This window comes from Patiria miniata, unplaced genomic scaffold (genome assembly GCF_015706575.1).
Source record: "Patiria miniata isolate m_02_andy unplaced genomic scaffold, ASM1570657v1 HiC_scaffold_9, whole genome shotgun sequence".
NCBI classification, from domain to species: domain Eukaryota; kingdom Metazoa; phylum Echinodermata; class Asteroidea; order Valvatida; family Asterinidae; genus Patiria; species Patiria miniata.
Window position 1 is genome coordinate 8,471,293 of NW_024037076.1, and position 21,515 is coordinate 8,492,807.

The 21,515-nt window shown below is 40.9% G+C and overlaps 1 protein-coding gene across 1 annotated transcript in view; it reads left to right on the plus strand.

The window, feature by feature from the left end:
* The window catches only part of LOC119720134 (macrophage mannose receptor 1-like), a 39,184-nt gene extending 18,385 nt beyond the window's left edge, over positions 1–20,799 (plus strand). The window contains exons 13-28 of the mRNA XM_038189690.1: positions 1,420–1,582; positions 1,949–2,230; positions 4,062–4,241; positions 4,944–4,964; positions 6,736–6,887; positions 8,586–8,665; positions 9,928–10,031; positions 10,614–10,871; positions 11,707–11,873; positions 13,186–13,285; positions 13,476–13,720; positions 14,350–14,521; positions 15,733–15,987; positions 17,133–17,309; positions 18,527–18,604; positions 19,847–20,799. Of these exons, the coding sequence (XP_038045618.1) occupies positions 1,420–1,582; positions 1,949–2,230; positions 4,062–4,241; positions 4,944–4,964; positions 6,736–6,887; positions 8,586–8,665; positions 9,928–10,031; positions 10,614–10,871; positions 11,707–11,873; positions 13,186–13,285; positions 13,476–13,720; positions 14,350–14,521; positions 15,733–15,987; positions 17,133–17,309; positions 18,527–18,604; positions 19,847–20,277 (2,865 nt within the window). The 3' untranslated portion in view covers positions 20,278–20,799. The remainder of the gene's footprint in view (positions 1–1,419; positions 1,583–1,948; positions 2,231–4,061; positions 4,242–4,943; positions 4,965–6,735; positions 6,888–8,585; positions 8,666–9,927; positions 10,032–10,613; positions 10,872–11,706; positions 11,874–13,185; positions 13,286–13,475; positions 13,721–14,349; positions 14,522–15,732; positions 15,988–17,132; positions 17,310–18,526; positions 18,605–19,846) is intronic.
* Positions 20,800–21,515: the final 716 nt, after the last annotated feature.

Sequence of the window (21,515 nt, forward strand, 5' to 3'; positions counted from 1 at the left end):
GGTTAAGTTTTTGTTTATTTGAGTGCCATGATTTGACCTTGGTGATATGTATGTGGCCTATTTTCAAGTAGTATAATAGGGGTGTTAGTGGTGCCACCAACATTAGAATAGTCTGCCCCCCGAAAAAAAAAACACATTTTTTTTCTGCAGCCAAAAATTTTGGGCAACATTTTTGGGAAAAAAATTAGAGCCCCCCTGCAGCCAAATCCTGGGTGCGCCACTGGACCTAAGGTTTGCGTCTAGAATCTAACAAGGGTAATGAACCTCACAGTTTACAGCGGATTAGAGTTACTGTTAAAGGGACACTAGGTCCTGGAACAGCCCAATTGGGCTACAGAACGCGCTTTGAACGAGATGATGATAATCGGAAATAACATTTAAAAGTAGAATATAAACATCCACACAACTATCCTTTCAAAACTTGGCGTTTTTGTGTTATTCCTGTATTATGCATGCGAGAACGAATTTCGGGGTCCACTTTTGCAACCCCATAAATGCGAGCTGTTTGGATGCTAGTTGTGATATCATTCGTACGGGTAAAGTGTTCGCCTTTTGCGGATGTTGAAGAAACCACAATTTTTTGCATTGGTGATTTGTCACCGCATGCTATCTCCGAGACACACAACGTGTATAGCGTACACTGAGAACGACACAAAAAACATATTCGTACTCCGTCATGTCCGACGTAAACAAGCGGGGTTTTTTCGTCTTTTCTCGGGAACGTAAGGTTGGTCTTTTCTCGGGAACGTAAGGTTGGAACATTAGGTTGGTAGCCTTTTAACCAGATGTTTGAAATAGGCTAAGTAAACAATCCAAAACATAAAATTTTCGGGGATTTCAGGACCTAGTGCCCCTTTAACAAAAATGCAACAATGGCCTACCCTTGACAGATGTCAAACTTTGAACTTCAATACATTACGACCACGAGTTCTGTATGGTGCCTAGAGCATTGTCGTATCAATACCACATTGACTCGTCATGCTTCCCGACTATACGATGACGTACATGTATGCATTAGCACTAAGAATTTGCACAACCTGTCTGGAACATACACTTTTCATGGTGGAAAGATATCAAGACAAGATAAGTTTGCGGTAGCACCATGTGAATAAATCTCTTTTCTGAGTATGTGAGGTTCTGGTTCTTTTGAGAACCACACATACTCAGAATGGAGATTTATTCACCTGGTGCTACCGCAAACTTATCTTGTCTTAACATTCACTTTTCTATTAATATAAAATATAAAAAAATCGGGGCTGGATTGAAAATCAAGGGGGCCGGTGATGAAGTCCTAAATATCAATGTTGTGAAGATACCAACTTCCTAATGAGTCCGGAGCCTTTTGGGTACATCTCGACCAATATTTTTTTCCCTCCGTTTTTCCTTTGATAAATTAGTCCTTATCTTTGTCAATCACAGGGCGACGGCGAATACACCAATACAGATGGGACTCCAGTCACCTATGTGAACTGGCTTGACACTAACTCACCGCAAGCCGGAATGTGTGTCGCTGCTCAGAAAGGCTCAAAGTGGTTGGAGAGTAATTGCACCGAAGGACGTGCGGCCATCTGCAAAATACCTGGTGAGGGTAGTGGCACTTGTTTATCTTCTTTTTTTCTTTTTTTTTATAAGCATGGTGGGCAACTTTTGAAGCTTGGCGGCAGCTTTTGAAGCTTGGCAGGTGCCTCAGAAAGCTTGGCAGGGCACCAGGTTATTTTTACAGGTTGGAGAACACAGGGTACATCTGAGGTTTTGTAAGCTAAATGACTTTGAAAGCAGTTCTAATTATTATTTGTGTCTGCTTGTTTATGGTTTAACTCAAAGGAAGACTTTGATAACGTAGATCCATGTTATAAAATTCATGGTGTGACTTACTAAAACCCAAAGTTTCTATGTAATAATTCCATCATTTTATGTCAAACCCATGTCTTTTCTTTCCCCTGTATAGCTGCACCTGTTACCCCTGCTCCTCGTGAAACACATTGCGACGAAGGCTGGATAAAATACGAAGGCGATGGCTTGTGTTATCTGATCAACACGTATCGCCTGCCCGACGATCTCACCGACACTGTTTTCGTCTCGTATGCCGACGCGAAGCGGCTATGTAAGACCCAGGGGGCCACACTCGCGAGCATCCACACTGCTGCGCAGAATGACTGGCTGTATAAAGTGTCTCGTGTCACCTTGGGACAGAGAAACATCTGGATAGGCATGCATCGGTCGACTGAGGGTAGGTTCATGGTGGAGTAGGGATGTAGAACTTTTGCACTGAAGGGTAGGAGATGCGCTGAAGGGCACTGAAGGGTAGGAGATGTGACTGAAATCAGCCTTCCAGGGCTATTGCTAGGGCTATTTAAAGGAAGAGTATGTCATTTTTCATTTGTGCATTTTTTTCATTTGAAGCATTAAAAGTGCAAAAAAATCTAAAGGAGTGTGCTTAACAACTAACCTGATGAAAGTTTAGCTCAGTGAATGCTGTATATTCCGAGAAAAACAATATTCTAGGATCTCGATTTCAATTAAAAAGTTGCCTAGTCATTCTTTGAATTGCGACTGAAATCAGCGTCTGGGACATGATCTTATTGAACTGATTGCATCTACGTGATGTCGTGCACTGAACCAACAGATAATAGCAACCCTGCGCATGTGTGCTTCATGTCAAGGCTTGCGCAGCCATTCGCGGCTTTGCCAAAATTAAAAACGAATTACAAACAGAAATTTCCAAATAGTCCTTAGACACATTTTGGAAATGACATTCTTCGATTGTTTTCTGCAAAATGACAGCATGCCAGAAAGAATAATTTTACAGGGAGTTTAGTGCTATTGCTATAAACCTAGTAAGCTTTTCAGAAGTAATTGGGTCAGTTACTTTTTGGATCACTGCAAATGATGGACTCTACCTTTAAAGCTACAGTCCATCATTTGTAATTTGTGCATTTTGTTCGTTTGAAGCAACAAAAGAGTTCAAAATCCAATGAAGGATACTGAGCAACTAACCTGATGAAGTTTCAGCTAAGCTTCAGCTGTACATTCCGAGAAAAACAGCATTCTAAGATCTCAATTTCAAATCAAAAGTTGCTGAATCATGTTTTGAATTGTTTTGAATTGCAGCTATACGCGGCGTCGCGCACTGATCCGACGAATTACAACAACCGCGCGCGCGTGTGCGTCGTTCCAATACTTGCGCGCGCTGCGCTGAATAACAAAACGAACTACTAATTTAAATTTTCCTACGGTGCTTCTTAAGAATCACCGTTGGAAATACCTTCTTTCGTTGATTACTTCAAAATGACAGCTTGCCAGAAAGAATAATTTCACAGGGAGTTTAGTCCCCTTACTATCTTTCAACCAAGTATGTTTTTCAACAATAATTACGCCAGTTACTTTTCGGATGGCTGCAAATGATGGACTATAGCTTTAATTGAACTTCTTTGCGCAAGGGTACATTGGGTGCATTTGAGTAGCTTCTCCAGGTCGACTCGGGTTAGCTATGAGAGCCGGACTAATCGAATGCCCACCCGCCCTCTTGTGATCCGCAAGCAAGTAAATACCAAAGGTCAACCAGTTACGTGACTTGTGGATGTGGACATCAGTAGGCATTTCACGGACCGTATCCAAACAGCTTACGTTTTCAACACGCTTTTGTTAAAAGCCACAGACATAAAAAGACATAAAGAGACCATTCTGGACAGAGCTGTCCGATTGTACCATCATTTTATGCAGTCACGGGGAAATGAGACAAACAGTTAGATGAAAAATAAAGTTGACTTCTGGTCCACTTACCCTCTCGACATTTTCAAATTTTTCTCCCTGTCGAATCTTCCACAGTTTTGGTTGATTAATTTGGGCCATTTAAATTTACCTAGCTTTTTATCGGCAATCTGTAAATTAACCAGCTTACAGTTAAGACACCTGCACCAGCAGTCAGTAGGTCTCGGGTTAGCATCCCACCAGAACAAGTCGTGAATGATTGTTTTTTAGATTGTCCAATGTTCCATATCATGTTTTTTATTTTGCCACTAATTCTTTTTTTTTTTAATGATTTGCGTCTTTGTTATCAGGTATGTTGCAATGGGACGACGGTTCTGTGGTGAACTATATATTCTGGGACGAAGGGGAGCCCAGCTCTGGTCAGGAGGGGACGGACTGCGTGTCATTATTCGCTGGGAATGACGGCGTAGGACCATGGAAGGACGAGAGGTGCTTCAAACTCAATGCCTTCATTTGTCAAAAGCCGGCCAGTAAGTCATGCTTTGCCCATAGATACTGACAAATCTAGAGTGCTGTTTCTGGTGGGGGGGGGGGGGGGGGGTCGGCTGCCTTTCTCAGGGGCCTGCTGGCAGCCTATTTTAATTTTGAGGGGTGGGTGAGTAGGCGAAACTAAGACAGCATCATGAAGGATGGCCCCCAAAAATAACAAACAAAAAAGACCAAAAGGCCTTGTGTTGTGTAATGCACGTTAAAGAACCCAGTAACGCTTGTCGCTAAGAGAAGGGGTTTTTAATTTTGCTGACTTGCATGGCTACGGCGAGGCATGCGCATACCAGAAACCGGCGACTTTTTTGGGGGGGGGGGGGCCCAACAGTCGGCAATCGACTTGTTTACATTGTGTCAATAATTCGAAAAGCAAAGTTTGTTTTTTTGCTGTTCAAGATATGATTTAAATTATTGCAGTATATAATATTAGATTGATGTGATGCTCTGTGTCAGACGCTGTGTCAAACTCTGTGTTTCCAAATTGTTTACAAGTGCTCAAACTTTGACTTTTTAAGGAGACAAAACATTTTGGGATCGACCACGGTCAAAGGTGACACATGCCACTTGTAACCAATTTTTACATTGTAAACCTTTCAGGCAGTGACATTTCAACAGTACAAAATACATGACAAAACAACTGTATTTGTTCCTCTTTTTTAAACTTTTAATTATTTTTTTTTTAACAGATGATGGACCTGAGCCACAATGTAAGTGTTACACATAAAATATTTCATTTATTACAACATTTGCCTCGTGATTGTTGGGAGTGCTGACCCTTCAATATAGTTCCAACAATTCAACCATCATATTGCAAGGTCAACTTAGAAATTTGCATGAAAACTACTACATTCCATCCAGCCTGTTCTAAATTAAATTGAAATAAAAAAAAAAAATTACTTAAAATTTAATGCATATGGAAATAAAATCCATTAAAATGCACAATCTCTCTTAAAAAAAATAATTGTTTTGAATATTATGTATAATTCAAAATTTACAATTCATGGAAATTTAGCCATCAAATTAAGCACCTTTTAGCACCTCAACTTCTAACTTTCCTGCTTAAAAGTGCCTACTCATGAACAGTTATTTGTCTTGAAAAACAAATTTGTTACTCTACCTGGCGTGGTATTGTTATCATCCAGTAAAGTACTCACTTAACTTTCTTGAAAAATAAAACTTTTCTGTAGTTTTGATACCATGTGCACAGTAAAAATAATTCAGTTCAAAACTTTGATCTCGTGTCCGAATCCCGGTGTTTTATTATCTGGGTATTTCCAGTTTCATGGACATTAAAAATAAAATGTTTTTTTTTAACTATAAAAGGCATAGGGTAGATCATTTGTCATTTAAGCATTTTTTTCGTTTGACGCAACAAACATGCTGAAAATCTAAAGACGGGTGCTTAACAACTAACCTGATCAACTTTGAGCTCAGTGAATGCTGTATATTCCGAGAAAACAATTTTCTAGGATCTTGGTTTCAATTCATAAGTCACCGAGTCATGTTTTGAATTGTGCCCGAAATCAGCGTCCAGGACAGGTTCTCATTCAGCCAATTGCAGCTACTCAACATGCTCAATGTCACACATTAAATTGACAAACAATAGCAACTGCGCTAATGCATGTGTGTCGTATCAATACTTGCACTTCGTGCACCTTTTCACAGATTCGTTGAATTACAAACCAACAGAATGTACGGAAATTTCCAAAAATGCGCACTTTTACGCATCTTTGGGCACAATTGCAGAATACAACTCGATCTATGCACCTCGTAGCCGGCTACGGAGTCACGGTTGATTGCCCTCAGTAAACATTCTCAGCGCTACAAGGCCTACACACGACATGCTCCACTGCACTTCCACTCTGTATCCGCGTAGCCGGCAACAGGGTAGTTGGTTTGGACTTAGAATTTTTTCAGCAACTCCCATTCATTTTGTGTTTCTTCGTTCTCAAGAGGACCCCCACTCAGTATCCGCGTAGCCGGCAATGGACTTGAATTGTTTATTTTCCAGTGATTCCAACCACGTAGCCAGAGATTTTAGGGATGCATTTCCAAGTGGCGGCGTATTCTGCAATTACTCCCTTCTTTGAAAATGGCCTTTTATTTTTATTGTTTGATTCAAAATGACAGCATGCCAGAAAGAAAAATTTCACAGGGAGTTTAGTATATAACCATCTTCAAGCAAGTAAGATTTTAACAATAATTTTGTACGTTACTTTTTGGATAGCTGCAAATGATTTATTCTACCATAAAGAGCTCAGTGAATAACCATGAAAAAAACATATTTTTTAAACATTATACATCTATCATCTAGTAATGGTCAAGGAGATGACAGACTAGGAGTTTTGGATCATTTCCCTGAATCCTTAATTAGATATCATGGTTAATTGTCTCTGTCATGGACATTACATTTTGCTTCTTAACAATGGAATTGACCATCTGTTTTTATTTATTTATTTATTATTATTTTTTTTTAAGGTGAACCAGAATGGCAGTTCGGTGGACAAAATTGTTTCTACTTTGCGATGGAGATGATGAGCTGGGAGGAGGCCGAGATGTCTTGCAATCAAATGGGAAGCAACCTCGCAAGTCTCAACGATGAAGTTGAGCGAAGGAATCTCTCTACCATCGTAAGTTTTGGTCCGATTCAGTTGAGTAGTTTCGCAGTACGAATATTTTGAGGATCGATGGCACAGTAATGCCAGCACGGTGTTGTTTTTTTTGAAAATCAAAAATACTTGAATGCGGATTAACCACGGAATTATTTTGACACTGACCGGACCAGGGTGCTGGATTTCTTTTCACGGACCTCCATGCCAGATGGGCTTAGGCTGTTCTCTGCGGGTAGCACTGGGATATTTCTGGCCTCGCTCGTTGCGAGCAGCCTGGCACACAGATATTTCCGGCCTCGCTTGTTACGTGCTTACCCGTCAGCCTTTCCGAATACCGCAAAACCTTTGCGTGTGAACAAGGCCTCCGGCGTGAAGTGGTTCAGTCATATTTGAAACTAGTGAGGGTTTGGGGTAACACCAAGTGGAAGAATCTCTTTTGAGAAGATATGTGGTTCTGAAAAGAATCGGTTGGTTGTGAAACCCGTCCTTCTGATCAGTATGCTCTGATCGTTGTCAGGGAAAAACCAAACAGAAAGCCGGAATAACAGAATTGTCTGTGTTCACGCCCTGTTAAATATTGACATGACTTGTGGTTGTGTGCATTACATCTCTACTGTCCAATTCTGTTTATGTTGTGCCCTGGTAGCCCTGGAAGAAAGTTATGTATAAATTTAGTCATTACATTAAGGAGAATACACGAGAAAGTGTGGATTCGTAATTTAAGAATCACCGAGGTACGAAGCGCCGAATGAATTCATAAATTAGGAATCCACATTCTTCGACTAAAACCATTGCGTCAAAAGAAGTATTGTCATTAATTAACAGTCCAGTGAGTGGGGATGAAAAGACTTGCATATCTCGTGTCGAGTCATGGCCATTAGGGTAATTTTCAAGGGAGTTTTTCGAGGCTCTTATAAATCAAGCATTGTTGTGTGTTTAGCATGTGTATCACCACACCCGTACAACAGATTAATTTTGTGTGTAGGCTCCTTCCGCTAACATGGATAGTTCAGACGACGATTTCTTTCCGACTCAAAGTAGGTTTTGCAGTGACGGCGGAGAATCTGACAGTGAAGATGCATTTGTTATTTTTGGAAGGAAACTTTTCATGCAGACGGTCCTATTCATGCTCATTATGGAGAACAATTGTCCGACGTGTTCAAAGTGTGGATTCGTAATTCCTAATCCACACTTTACTAAAGATTCTTCGTTCCGAATCCACACATTGTGACCAGTGTAACAGATTTGTAGTTCCGAATCCACACTTTTAACAATAGTGTGACGTCATAGCAATGGTTTAATGATACAGATTGGTCATGCTATAAAGTTAAGGTCCAAAGTGGGTCATTTTTTTCCTGTCCCTGTTACATTGGTACTTTGTAATTTGCCATTCAAGTATCATTAAGAATGGCTTCATCACACGATTTTTCATTTGTTTGGTAGGTAGTTTAATTTGCTATTCATAATCACTCTTGGAGGACGACTGCATTAAGGGAGCCCATCAGAATTATCAATCATCGATGTCAGATGTAACAGGGAATGGAAGGAAACAAAAAGTGGAATCCTAAATTTATAGAATCACCCAATCTCAGACTCGGAGTATGAATTGAGAAAAATAAATTGGCTTAAAATTGGACCTTCTTTGATGAACATGTAGTTTTGCTGAAGGCCAGCAGAGTGCTGCTAACTTTCCTTTTCAATTTTTTAATTCGTCAGCTCATCTATGAATTCCCAGAGATTGTAGAGTACTGGCCTTGGATTGGATTCCGTCGATTACCAAACGCCGCAGACTTTACGTAAGTACTTGCACGTTTTTCCTACCTACTACTTTATGGCCAATTATCCCTTACCCTACTAGACCCTCCAACGCATGCCAATATGTGCCTCAAGAAAATCTCCTATGTTTTTTGCATGGCCCTCCAATATCTGCCATGTCATTTCAAGGGTAACTGGACAGGCACTCCAATACATGCCACAGAGAACAACGAGAGTCCTCTGATAACAAAGTGAGTGCCCCCAGCTGGTCAGTATCAGGCACCCTCCAGGGCCTCCAACTCCTGCCAATTGGAGCCTTCACTGTTAAGACAAACTATCTGCCAATAAACTGCAGCTGGAGGGCATTGGCATAACCAACTGACATGCAGTAAACTACCCTCAGAGAGTAAGGGTTAAGCAGTTGAGGTTTGTTTAGGACAGAATCCAAGATTTCCTCATTTGGGGACTAAAAGGGCTATATGACAAATGTGGAGGTCATTAAGGCCACAGAAATATTGTTGTGTTGCCCTCACAAATCTTGAAATCTCTGGGGGGGGGGGTTTCACTTGTAAAAAAAAAATTAAATGAACATGAACCTTGCTGGAACTGTTTCTTTGTGATGCCATACTTTTGCATTTCATCACAAAACGCACAGTTGGATTTACGTGTACGTGTAACTGAGGCCGAGACCTCGTGCCGCTTGTGCCGAGATGGACTGTGCTATGCGGTGTCCATGACAGCTGTGTTAGGAGCAGAGCAGCTAGGCCTATGTCTTTAAATGGCAATTTTGCCGAAGTATTCGTGAAGTACAACACAAAGCACCCCAAGTTTGTTTTGTCGGATGTTTTGGTTTCACTATCGCATCAAAGGCCCTGTACAAACTGTCTTGCTGACTGAACCTGTCACTTTGTCAATTCGTCAATTAGAAGAAACGTTAGGCTTATATAAATCTTTACTGTGTATACCCACCCCCCCAAAAAAAATCCCAACCGACCGACCCTCCTGATATTTTTCATGTGAGAGCAACACACAACATTTTTGTTTTGTTTTGGCCTAATATTTGAACTAGTTAAGCTAGATTGAATACTCTAATGGCTAATACAATTGTAGCAACTAACGTTTTTTGTGAACGCATAGCTGAAACCATTTTGAAATGTTGATCATTTGGTCGTAGTTATGAATGTATAAGTCAACCATTACCTCAAAATAGTTTTACACAAGTTAAGTGCATTCCGATGTAATTTCAGTGCTGTAATTTATTTTCTTTATATGCGTGTGATGAATGAGTCTGGTGTATTTTCAGATGGTCCGATGGCACTCCTACCAGTTCTGATGAAAGAGCTACATCATGGAGCCTAGGCCAACCGGACAGTGATGACGATGATTGTGCCGTCATTGAACTCAAAGGTAAGGGGACTGGGTGGGGGTGAATGCAAACCCTCCCCCCTTGTGCTCCCCGCTCAGAAATCTGTATGACCATATGACAGTAGGACCATACACACCAGAGCTGTTTGTGGGGTCCTCGTACAAAGGGAACGGTAATCCACAAGTGATATGTTTAGAAAAAAAACGGCATCCCAGAGGCGAAATCTTTAGAAAAAGGGATAAAAGGACAACAATGCTCCTACCCCAGAACTCCCATCCGCTGAAACATCCGTAAGACCAGCTGGCAGCAACTTCGTTCTCATGGTCTACTATCATTCATTCAACATCAACCTCGTGCCGGATCTATCACTAGGTATGAGCTGCCCACGAACATGTGAGGCGGTGCGGCAATAGAGGGCGCTGTTGCAGCTAGCACGGAAAATTTTGAAAAAACAATTGACGTGCACGATCAAAATCCACGCGCTCGCTGACCAGACACCGACCATTTTTTTTTGCCTTACTAACAGCAAGATTGAAGATGATCAAAGCCAGTTCTTTACTTGACAAAGCTCAACATCTGCCATCACAAACCAAAAAATAAGTCCCTTGTTCCTTCACTTTAAGGTACCTATGAAGAGTGGAATGACATCAACTGTGGGCTATCGCGGCCCTTCATTTGCAAGAAGGCACCCGACTCTCCAGGCCTGCCTACTCCAGCGATGACGCAAGAGCCGCAAGGGGGCTGTCAGTCTGACGGAACTCGCATTGGCACTCATTGCTATAAAATGAACTGGGATCCACTCAACTGGGACGCTGCTCGCACGGAGTGTGCCAAGTTTCCCAATGGCGATCTAGCCTCCATACCTATCTATGCTGTGCAAGGTAAGGTCCCCTGAATTGCAGTTGATTTGAAAGACTCTGGAAACGTACTTCACTAAAAAATCTTCTGAAATATTGTGAACTTCTGATTTCTCGACCACGTACACACATGTACTCCCTGTGTGGAATGAGTAATATTAATAGAATTGTTGCCCTTCAAAAAGCTCTGGGAATAATTAACCATACTGACTTTCGGGCCCACAGCAATCCTTTATTTTATAAACACAAACCACTAAAGGTCAACTATATTTACCTTCTACAGCTTGGGACCTTCATGTGCCAGCTTTCCAACAATAACCTGCCTAACACTATCTGTTCAGTGTTTTGTAAAAATCGGGATGTTCACCGTCATTTTACTAGGCGTTGTCTGACATTCATCAGACCTGGGCTCGTACAATTTTAGCTAAAAAAACTGTTGAACATGGAGGGCCCAAGCTGTGGAATTCTCTTAATTATTCTCTTAAAAATGAATCAAAAGTATCATTATTCAACCGCAAACATAAAAACCAATTAATTAACAAATTTTTGGTGGAATAATACCCTTTTGTAACACCAAATAATCATAATTTTAATTCCTATTACTAGCTTTTTAGCAACTTTTATGTTATTTAACTTCTGTCGTTGCCCTGGTAATTGTAATTGTTAATTTCACACAGTTGGGTTTCCACTCGATTAGCTCAATGCTTTTTGGAGACCTACATCCATACACAATAATTTGAATGTTAAATAATTGTATCTGCATGTACATTTATGTGTTGGTAAAAATTAAAGATCTTGATTGAATGATTGATTGATTGAAAAAAAAAAAAAAGTTAAATGGGATACCATTACATTTCAGCCCTGATGGCGTCACTGCAAAGCCAGGTCCCTGTTGACAGCATCTGGATTGGACTGACCTCCCGGATGCCTAACAGTGACTTTGTCAGGGTATTCCACTGGATTGATGGCAGCACCTTGAACTTCCAAAACTGGGGAGCTGGACAGCCTAGTTTACCCACGGATGAGGTTCGTTGACAGTTGTAAACCTTCGCTGAGTAACTGGGGATCCAGACAATGTAGCTAATATCAACTACAGTAAACTCCGGCCACAAGTCGACATTGTACAACTCGCCAAATTGCTCAAGTTGGCCCTCTGACTAAACACCGATTGTCTGTAAGGCCAAAAATAAAAAGTCTCCGTTTTTTTTTTTTTTTACCGTTTTCTTTTTCTTCAAATGTCTGCTGATGACTGCAAATGGTGCCCGACTAAATTTAGTGCAAATATATGGGAATCCAGAGAGGCCACATAAAGCTTATTCTCGATCGTAACCCCATCTATAAACACGTTAAAATTGTGCAGTAGCAGGATTCCAGTCAAACCAGTGAGTTTGGCGATTTTGAGACATCATCTTACATTGAGAAAAAGATCTGTTCATTTTGCTGACGTGCATGGCTACGGCGACGCGCGTGCATACCAGAAACCTCATACGTGTGGAGTGTCATTGCCTAGCGGTTAAGAGCACCGGACTTGTGCTCTGGTGTTTCAGAGGCAACAGTGGTGTGGGTTCGAGCCCACCGGGTGGACACTTGTGCCCTTAAGCAAGGCACTTAACCATTATTGCTTTGTCCTTCCGATGGGACATAAAGCCGTAGGTCCCGTGTGTTGTGTAATGCAATGCACGTAAAAGAACCCAGTGACGCTTATCGCTAAGAGAAGGGGTTTGCCTCGGTGTTTCTGGCCTCCTGTATAAACTCCCACGCGGAGTATTTAGGAGAAGAACCAACCAAGAACCAAAAACCAGAACGTGCTTTGTTAAAATATCTAGGAGATCTGGACAACCTTGATCAAGTCTTGAGATTAACTTGAACACGAGGCTTACTGGTAATAATCTTTTAACTGAGGATCTGTTTGGATCAACTTTGGCTTTCTGGCACTAACTTTCAGTTACTAAGTGTAGGAGATCAGAACAAACTAATTGACCAGTTTACTGGGACCTTCGCTTAAACTTGATGGTTTCTTGCTATGACTTGAACTTTCCCTAACTGGACAAACTGGTTTATCAACTTGAATTTGACGCTTCTTAAAAATAACTGCCATGAAATAACTTGGAGTGTGGACAACGTAGTTCATCAGGCAGTGAGGCTTTCATGCGCAAAAGAATTTCTATCATCTGAAAACTAGTTTATCGACAAATAACACACAATTACTCCAAAGTTAAGGCTTTGCCTTTTGTATGACTCTAGATTTAATTATCCCTGGAGCTAAAACTGATATATCAGAATTCAAATAAACATTTTTGATTACAGTTTGAGTAAAATATTCATATTGATGTGACAGGATAACTGTGTGAAGATGTTAACTGATCCTGATGCGCCAGGCAAGTGGTATGACGACGACTGCAGCAAAGAATATACATCTGTCTGCAAATATGACTTGGGTGAGTTCAGGTTCATTTGTTAATTTTTTTTTACAGTAATTCTAATTGATAAAAATAAACCAGTTATGAATAATGACATTTCAGCTTTTGCTTAGTTATGTCTGTATTTAGAGGATATATTGTGGTCAGCAGAAAGATAATTCCAGTTGGAACTGATTGAAAATTCTCCTTATTTGCCTCATTGCAACAGATCCAAATTCTCAGCCTGTACCACCCGCGACTTTTGCACCGTGCCCGAATGGTTATTCCGGCTCGGCACCATCATGCTTCAGGATCGAAACGACCGAACGTACCTTCTCCAATGCAATGGATGCATGCACGAGAGTTGGCGGTATCCTAGCTCCAGTCATGGACGGCTATGAGAATGCTTTCACCGAACTGCTTATGTACAATAGCGGCATCGAATCTGCGTGGGTCGGCCTCCGTTCAGATTCTGTAAGTCGTCTTTGTATTTTGAGATTATGTTGTGAATGTAATTTTTTGCCAATCAGCAAGATGTACTAGTGAGCTTCTCATGGAATAATTTGGAGGATTAACCCCAATTAGGGTAAACTTCCAATTGAGTGATTCTTAGTCGCGGTTCTATAGGGAGGGGGCTAGAAATTTTGTTTAGCCCCCCCCCCCCCTCCAAAACATATGCCATAACAAAAAATCAAACAGCATTAGTGAATGAGATTGAAAATTTATAATAAGACAGTACATGTCTATCAGAAGCGTAGCCACCCCCCCCCCCCCCCTACCGATCAGGGTAGACTTCCAAAGGAGTGATTTGGAGGATGCAAACCCCAATCAGGGTAGACTCCCAATGGAGTGATTTGAAGGCTGCTCTCTCCCCTAAAAGTGTCTAAGTAGTCAGGCCTTAACAAGGGGCGTGTTCTCAAGGCAACGCTTGTTTTGGGGGGTTAAATGTTTTGGAGGGTTTAGTAGAGCATGGGCTGATCAGTCAACTCAGTGATAACTTGAAATTAGACTCGGACTCTTTGTTCAAGGACTTTAAAGTTGTGAAGATTGTCCGTCACAAGGTTTGTCCTTTCTCTATTGTTTCCTTGGGGTTTTTTTTATAGAGTACCTCAGGAACTTATGAGTGGATTTCTGATCAGTGGCCTAAGAAATACCTGAATTGGGCTGGCCAGGAGCCGGTGCTTGAGCTGGGATGTGCAGCGTCCATGTACTCCGAGGGCTGGAAATCTATGGGCTGCACTACTGCGAGACCGTCCATTTGCAGATCCAACCAGGGTGAGTCGAAACTGATGAACGTTATGCAGTGCAAGTCAAGCTTACAGAAGGAACTCAAAGTGTTTGGTTTGCTCCTATCCTCCTCCAAAAGAAGTTGCCTTCCTTATTCCTATCGCCGTGTCTTTGCAACACGGTTGTATCTCCTAAAATGGTGTGTGACGTCATGTACGTGAAACGTGAGTTTTCACTGTCAAAACGTCATATGTCACTTAAAATAACTGGGATGTACACACAAAATCAATGAACGTAGCGATACCCGAGAAACGACCTTGTTGCACAGAGCGCATTTGGGCGAGATACGACTTGTTGCAGAATCGAGTTACGACCTTGTTGCACTGACGCGACGATGTTCTGTTCAGCCATTCCTGCAGTATGAAGGAAAAAAACATTCTTACAAACCTCAATTCCCAAAGAATTGAAACATTTAGGAAACTTTTTAAATGTTTGCACTTGTTGAAAAACTCATGTGCCTATATACTCTTTAATATTGTACATCATGGCTTGGCTTTGAGAACGAAGATTGATGAAGGCTGTCCACGTGGAATGCAGGCACGCTGGTGGCTTAGGGGACCTATCCGGGAGAGCCAGATCCTACTGTAGCGGCTGCAGATAAGAGATTGGTCATTGGGCTTGGCCTGGGGGTTCTTTCAACAGTCTCTCTTGTCCTCAGAGCAAGCGCATTATTGCACATAGCCATGATACACTCAACCAAAAAGAGAGTCCCCCTTGATACTTTGTTGTCTAACTCAAAAACTTCTGGGCACATCTTGCTCAAATTACGACTGATCAGTACAGAAATTCCTTAGCAATCCAGCCATACTCTTTGTTTGGCCCCAAAACAGCAATCATGTGTACAAAATTATGCAATTTAAATTGCATAATGTCGTACACATTATCAGTGTTTTGGGCCAAACAAAGAGTATGGCTGGATTGCTAAGGAATTTCTTTACTGATTAGTCATTATTTGAGCGAGAGATGCTCAGTAGTTTTTTAATGTTAGACAAAAACAGTATTGGAATGGGGGACTTTCCTTTTTGGTTGAGTGTATTAAACCCATGCAAGTGAACTATGCCCTTTTACGAATCCTCCATGTTTACTCATTCAATTTTTCCTTTTTTCTTTGCGATCCAAACAACCCCTCAAGATTGTCATCACTCGTCTGAGTATATACTCACTAGTCTAAAACCTGTCACACTTTTTTTTTTATCCAGACATACCCCCGACTTTCCCCCCTGTTGGCCCGGGTCTGGAATGCCCAGAGAATTGGTATCCATTCGAGAACCAGTGCTACCTGATTGACACCGGTTTCACCAGTGACAACCTGCTGAACACGTACTTCAAGTGCGCGACGATCAGCGCCTTGCCGCCAAGCATTCACAGCCGGGATGAAAACACCTTCATCAGGATCAATTCCCTCAACGAAAAGACGGGAAAGTTTGTCTGGATTGGACTGGTCACACAAGGAGGTAACTTTAGATTAATAATGCCACTGAATTTACCGTTTAGAAAAAAAGTCATGTCACTCGTCGGAGGGAATTTGGCATCGGGGGATTTAAATCCAATATTGGGTTTTGCCCTTTAGGCCAAAAAAAAAAATAGTCCGTCTCTGGTCAGCGGGCGCGTCGATTTTAACCATGCGCGTCAACCTTTTTTTTCCTTAAAATTGTCCGCGGTAGCTACAACAGCTCCCTCTATTGCCACACCTCCTCAAATTTTTGTACCAAGGAATGGGGAAATTGCACCAAGGCAAATCATGGAGGGCACAAAGGCAAATTATGGAGGACACCAATGTATATGAGGACACAAAAAAAGCAAAAAATAGTACCCACCTGTACAGTCCAAGCTTAAAAAAAAAAAAAAAAAAAAAAAAACCCAAAAACCCGTCGCCACATCAATTCTGGAACTTTGGTCTGACCAGAGACCGACTATTTTTTTTTTTGGCCTCACCGACACAATATCGTTCATGGAATTACGTTGGTGAAGAAAAAATCCTAATATTGTAACTGTTAAATTTGAACATTTAACCCCTTAAACACGGGTTATAATGGGGACATTCCTCCACACATGGAGCAAGTGGCCCGCATGACTGCACAGCCTTTGTGTGGTAGCGGGACTGCACAAAAGCAGCAGCTGTGGAACTACCCACTAGCCATGTGCCACGGCATACCACAGCTGGCAACTGCATTCCAATGAGGATTAGCGGCCGCGGCCATGACCGCTTCCCGTGCGCATGGGGTTAACATGTGCTCTATGATTTTTCATATAATGGTTCCTTACACGGCTTGAGATACATATAAGTATGAAAGACATGCTTACTAATATACTTCAAATGGCTCCACAATTCATTTTGCCAAAAGTACGGAGCCTAAATCAGCATTTGGATGTAGCAGCAAGTATTTTAAAAGATACGGAATTACACTTAAAATTGAAAGGAAATGACATTTTGTTGTTCAATAATTGATTGTGGGATGTGCAAACATCGAAATGAGCTCACATCCAAATATTTGTCGTTCAAAACTATTTTATTTTTTTTGTCTGGCTGTATAAAAATAGGCTTTAGAAATCGTCTAAAAGTTGGGTTTTTTGTGTGTTAATTTTGTACCAATTGTAGGCACATATGCCTGGATGGACGGTAGCGTTGTTGATTTCACCTACTGGGCGGACGGGGAAGAGCCGACGCCTAACGACGGGAAGGAATGCGTAGCGATGGTCCCAGAACTGGACGGCAGATGGCAACGGAAGGAATGCAGTCTACAAGCTGAAGTAGTCTGCATGCTGTTTGAACCAAGTCAGTGTTGAACCCAATAACACTTGTATTACATTGTATTACATTGTACTACATTGTATTACATTGTATACATCCCTGATGAATCAATATAACCATACAGCGCTGGAGTAGTCTTGGGCAGTATAGGGTGTAACTGGCAGGGTGGGGTGGCACAGGGATTAATGGTTTAAAAACTGGAAAACAATAAATGGATTTGGGACATACGTTGAAAATCCAGGATTTTTATAATTGCTGAGGTGGTTTTTTTTCTACACAATCTGACAAGGCCAAAAAAAAAGAAAAAAAATTATACTTCCGGTTACCCAACCCACCCTATTTTTATGGCTGCGACCCTAACATTTTTATTGGAAAATTAAAAAAAAAAAAAAAAAAATGCTGTACTGGTTTCCGCTGCTCCGCACACCAAAAGGGCCAAAGAAGGCACGATGGAAATGCGGCAACCAGTCTATGCATATGGCTGACCAACATAGCCTAACACTGCAGAGTACACTGCAGTTGCAGGTCGGATTGACATTGTCAAAATGCCAAGTAAACACCGATGGAGAAAGAAGATTTCTGCAAGTTAATTCACAGAACTTGATCTCCCTTGTCTGTGTATGTATTTACCGTGTTCATGAATTTATTTCGAGGTTGTACCGCTCGTACTTACAGCGCAGCGTGTTTCCCCTAAATTTCCTGCCGCAACACGAGGTTCGTCGCCCGCCATACATAGCGCATCACGCATTCTTACACCGCGCGATATACGGACAGTGTTGGCCAGTTTTCCGTTGTTACGAGCATTGTACATATGGTGTGATAGGACCTGAATTCCCATTATTTTTCAGAATTATCGACCGCAAATATTTTTGACATTAATGGAGGCAAGTTTTCGTCACTTTCTGTGGCCATTTTATGTGCAGCTTTTGAAGCGCAAATTGAAACAGTTCTGACAAGCCAGAACCACCAACCGATAGTGTTGTCACGGAACGACCCCCTGGTACGTTTTTAAATTGAAACAGTTCGGGCTGAAATTGGCATGTAATTGGATCCCCCATTCAATTAGCACAAAACAAAATTGGCCAAAAGAAAATTGTCCGACCTACCTACCGTATTATGGAAAGCATGTAATCGGAAGCAGAACTGTTTTGAGGGTTTTTTTTTTGCTTAATCTAACAAATTGTGTTCTTAAAGCTGCAAATGATTACTCTACCTTAAAGCATTTTCTCGTTTATTTGAAGGCATACCTACTGCTACCACAAAACTTACAGACAAGCCAGAACCACCAACCGATAGTGTTGTCACGGAGCAACCACCTAGTAAGTTTTCAATTATTTAATGGTTTTATATGTATATATATCTTGTTTAGCATTGAAATTTAAAAACTGAGAAACAAAATTAAAGGGTTTTTTTTGGAAGCTGAAAGCATTGAATAAAGTTGAAAGTTGAGCGTTGGAGAAATGGTACAAAATGATGATTTTCCCTAATTATGTTTCAGCAGTAGTAAATATATGTATTGATATGCAACTAGGAGGCGGAGTTTGTACTCTGTATTTAACAGTGTTGTTGTACTCGTACTCGGTACTACTTTTTTTCAGAGTACTCGTACTGGTACTCGTACTCAAATGTCAAAGTACTCGTACTCGAAATGACGGTACTCGTACTCGGGCAGCAAAGTACTCGTACTCGCCATGTCGAAATTGTGCTCGATCATCAAAGTACCCGTACTCGAATAGCTGTGCTCGAAAACAAAATGGTATAGCTTGACTTACCACGGCCTTATTTTATTGATACTTTCAGTTTGAAAAGGTTGATTCACTTGATTGGCTTGAGGAGAAATCGAAGTTTCTTGATTTTCTTCTGTGCGCGTCCGGCCGGACAAACATATTTAACAGCTAGCCGTGAGTGGGTCTGTATTTCGGTCTGACCGGGCCTGGGCCAATTACGCATAATGAAACATTTGCCGTATGGCTGTATTCAGAAATAATTCTCGTTATCGGAATACAAGTACTCGTACTCATACTCGGAAGTACAAGTACTCATACTCAGAGACCTGTACTTGTACTCGGAAGTACTCGTACTCGTGCTTGTACTCGGTAACCTATAGTACTCGGCAGTACTCGGAAACTCGGAAAAAAGTACTTGACTACAACACTGGTATTATATAAGACAATCAGTATTATCCGGTTCCAGATGTTTTTGTTTTTTTTCAAGCTTGGTCAAAGAAAGACTTATATTACTGTGGCAGTGGAACAAATGGGTGGGGGAAAAGAGAAAGCAAAAAAGAGGCCTACTACCAAGAAGCTGCTAGCTCTTAAAAGTAATATAAAAAAAAATAAAAAAAAAAATAAAACCAAACAATAAATCATTCCTCAGGTTGATGCCTCATATTCATTTTGTCTCTTTAGTTGGTTTTTCTACAAGTTATTAAAGTGCATTCACCTTGAATGAGTTATCTGTGTACATTACTGGACCTAAACCGAGATTCCAAGACTCGTCAAGTCTGGCCTTGTTAGATGTGGATCTGCGTTGAACCTGTCTCATGTTTCTTGGCTACACAGTCCTAAGCACCGGCGCCATTGTTGGTATCAGTGTCGGCGGCGCTGCGATTCTCCTACTCTTCATCATCTGGCTCTGCTACTTCTGCGAGAAGCAGATGAACAACAGAAAAGAGTGGGAGCAGCATCAACGAGAGGACAACATCGATGTAGACTACGGCGTCGAAAACGTCCAGTACAGCGAAGATATTGAGCTCCGGAAGAAGAAACCCGAGCAGGTCGCCGTCAAGGTTGAAACCGAGTCAGATGGGAGCGAGGACTCCTCATCGGTGTCCAGTGGTTCCTCTGGAGGATCTGGAAAGGGTGCGTCCGGAGGAAAGGGTGCGCCCGGAGGAGGAAAGGGTGCGTCCGGAGGAAAGGGTTCGGCTGGAGGAAAGGGTTCCGCCGGAGGAGAGAGTTCATCTGGAGAAAATGAGTATGAAGAAAAATTGTAGATGCTCACGCTCGATTACAAATTGTTTTGGTCTGAAAAATCAATTTACGGTTTTATGTAGGGGGTTGATAATGAAACTTTGTTGTGGTACATGATACGATCAAATGAGCATTATTTCAAAATACTCAAAATAAATTAAACAAAAAAAATGATGACTGGCTTTGTATTCAAAGGCAATTGATACTCTGATTGCAAAACGTTTGATTAGACGGTTTTGTTTAAAGGGCCCATGCAATGTAATCATTGTTAATGCAATCGTTGAATTGAAAATACACCTTTACTTGATGTCCCATTTAAGTTAACCTTATTTCAATTTTCATTTTGCCACTTTCAAGTGTTTTTTGGAGCCTTTAAGGTTTTTATACTAATGTAAATTTCCATATATGAGCAAAAGTGTGATGTCATTTTAGACAAAAACCTGTTACGTTACCAAAAGCACCAAAGAATTTTTGATATTTTGCTGTCGTAAATTGTCTTTTTTCGAGTGATTCGTGGTTGTGTCAGTACATGGCAGTATAGCCAGTGAGCAAACTTTTCTCACAAACGTTTTCAATTAGCAAATTTTTGGTTCACAATGTGAACAGAAGTGTCTTCCTGAAATGACATCACAGCAACAGTGCCCTCAGTTGTCCGGAGAAAAACATGGATCATTTAAAAGTTTAAAGAAGTGCGCTTTTCAATCAATTTATCCCAAAAGGGATGTCAAATAGTCTTCATACATTCAAGAAGAGTAGAAAGTTCAATAAAATGTGTTCCTAAGAAAAACTCAATTCATTCCTTGTGTGTTTAGAATTGAAATGTGTATTGTATGTAGAATATTTGAACATTTAACAGCTTGTTTTGATTTTTGAAAATTCTTTCTTTGCATTGAATAATCTTTTTCAATCTGTGCTTATATTTTGCAAAGGAAAGAGAATTATAAACAATCGAAATAAATTGACAAATCATCAATCAAAGCAGCTTGTAAATATGCAACAAAGATGTAGGAACCTTTTTCAATGAGTTGCTTAGAAACAACGAAATTAAAAAACAAAAACAGTTTGTGTGTGTCACATCTATCTTGATAAACCACTTAGTCAGTCTTCAGAAGTGTCAGATACTTAGCTTTCGTAGTAGGCCGTAGAGTTGTTTGCATTTATATTATAACATTTGTTATAGCAGTATTAATCAGCTTTTGATAAAGATCGAATTAGTAAAAAAATGACATTTGTGTTAAGTTTATCAAGTCATGTAATTTGT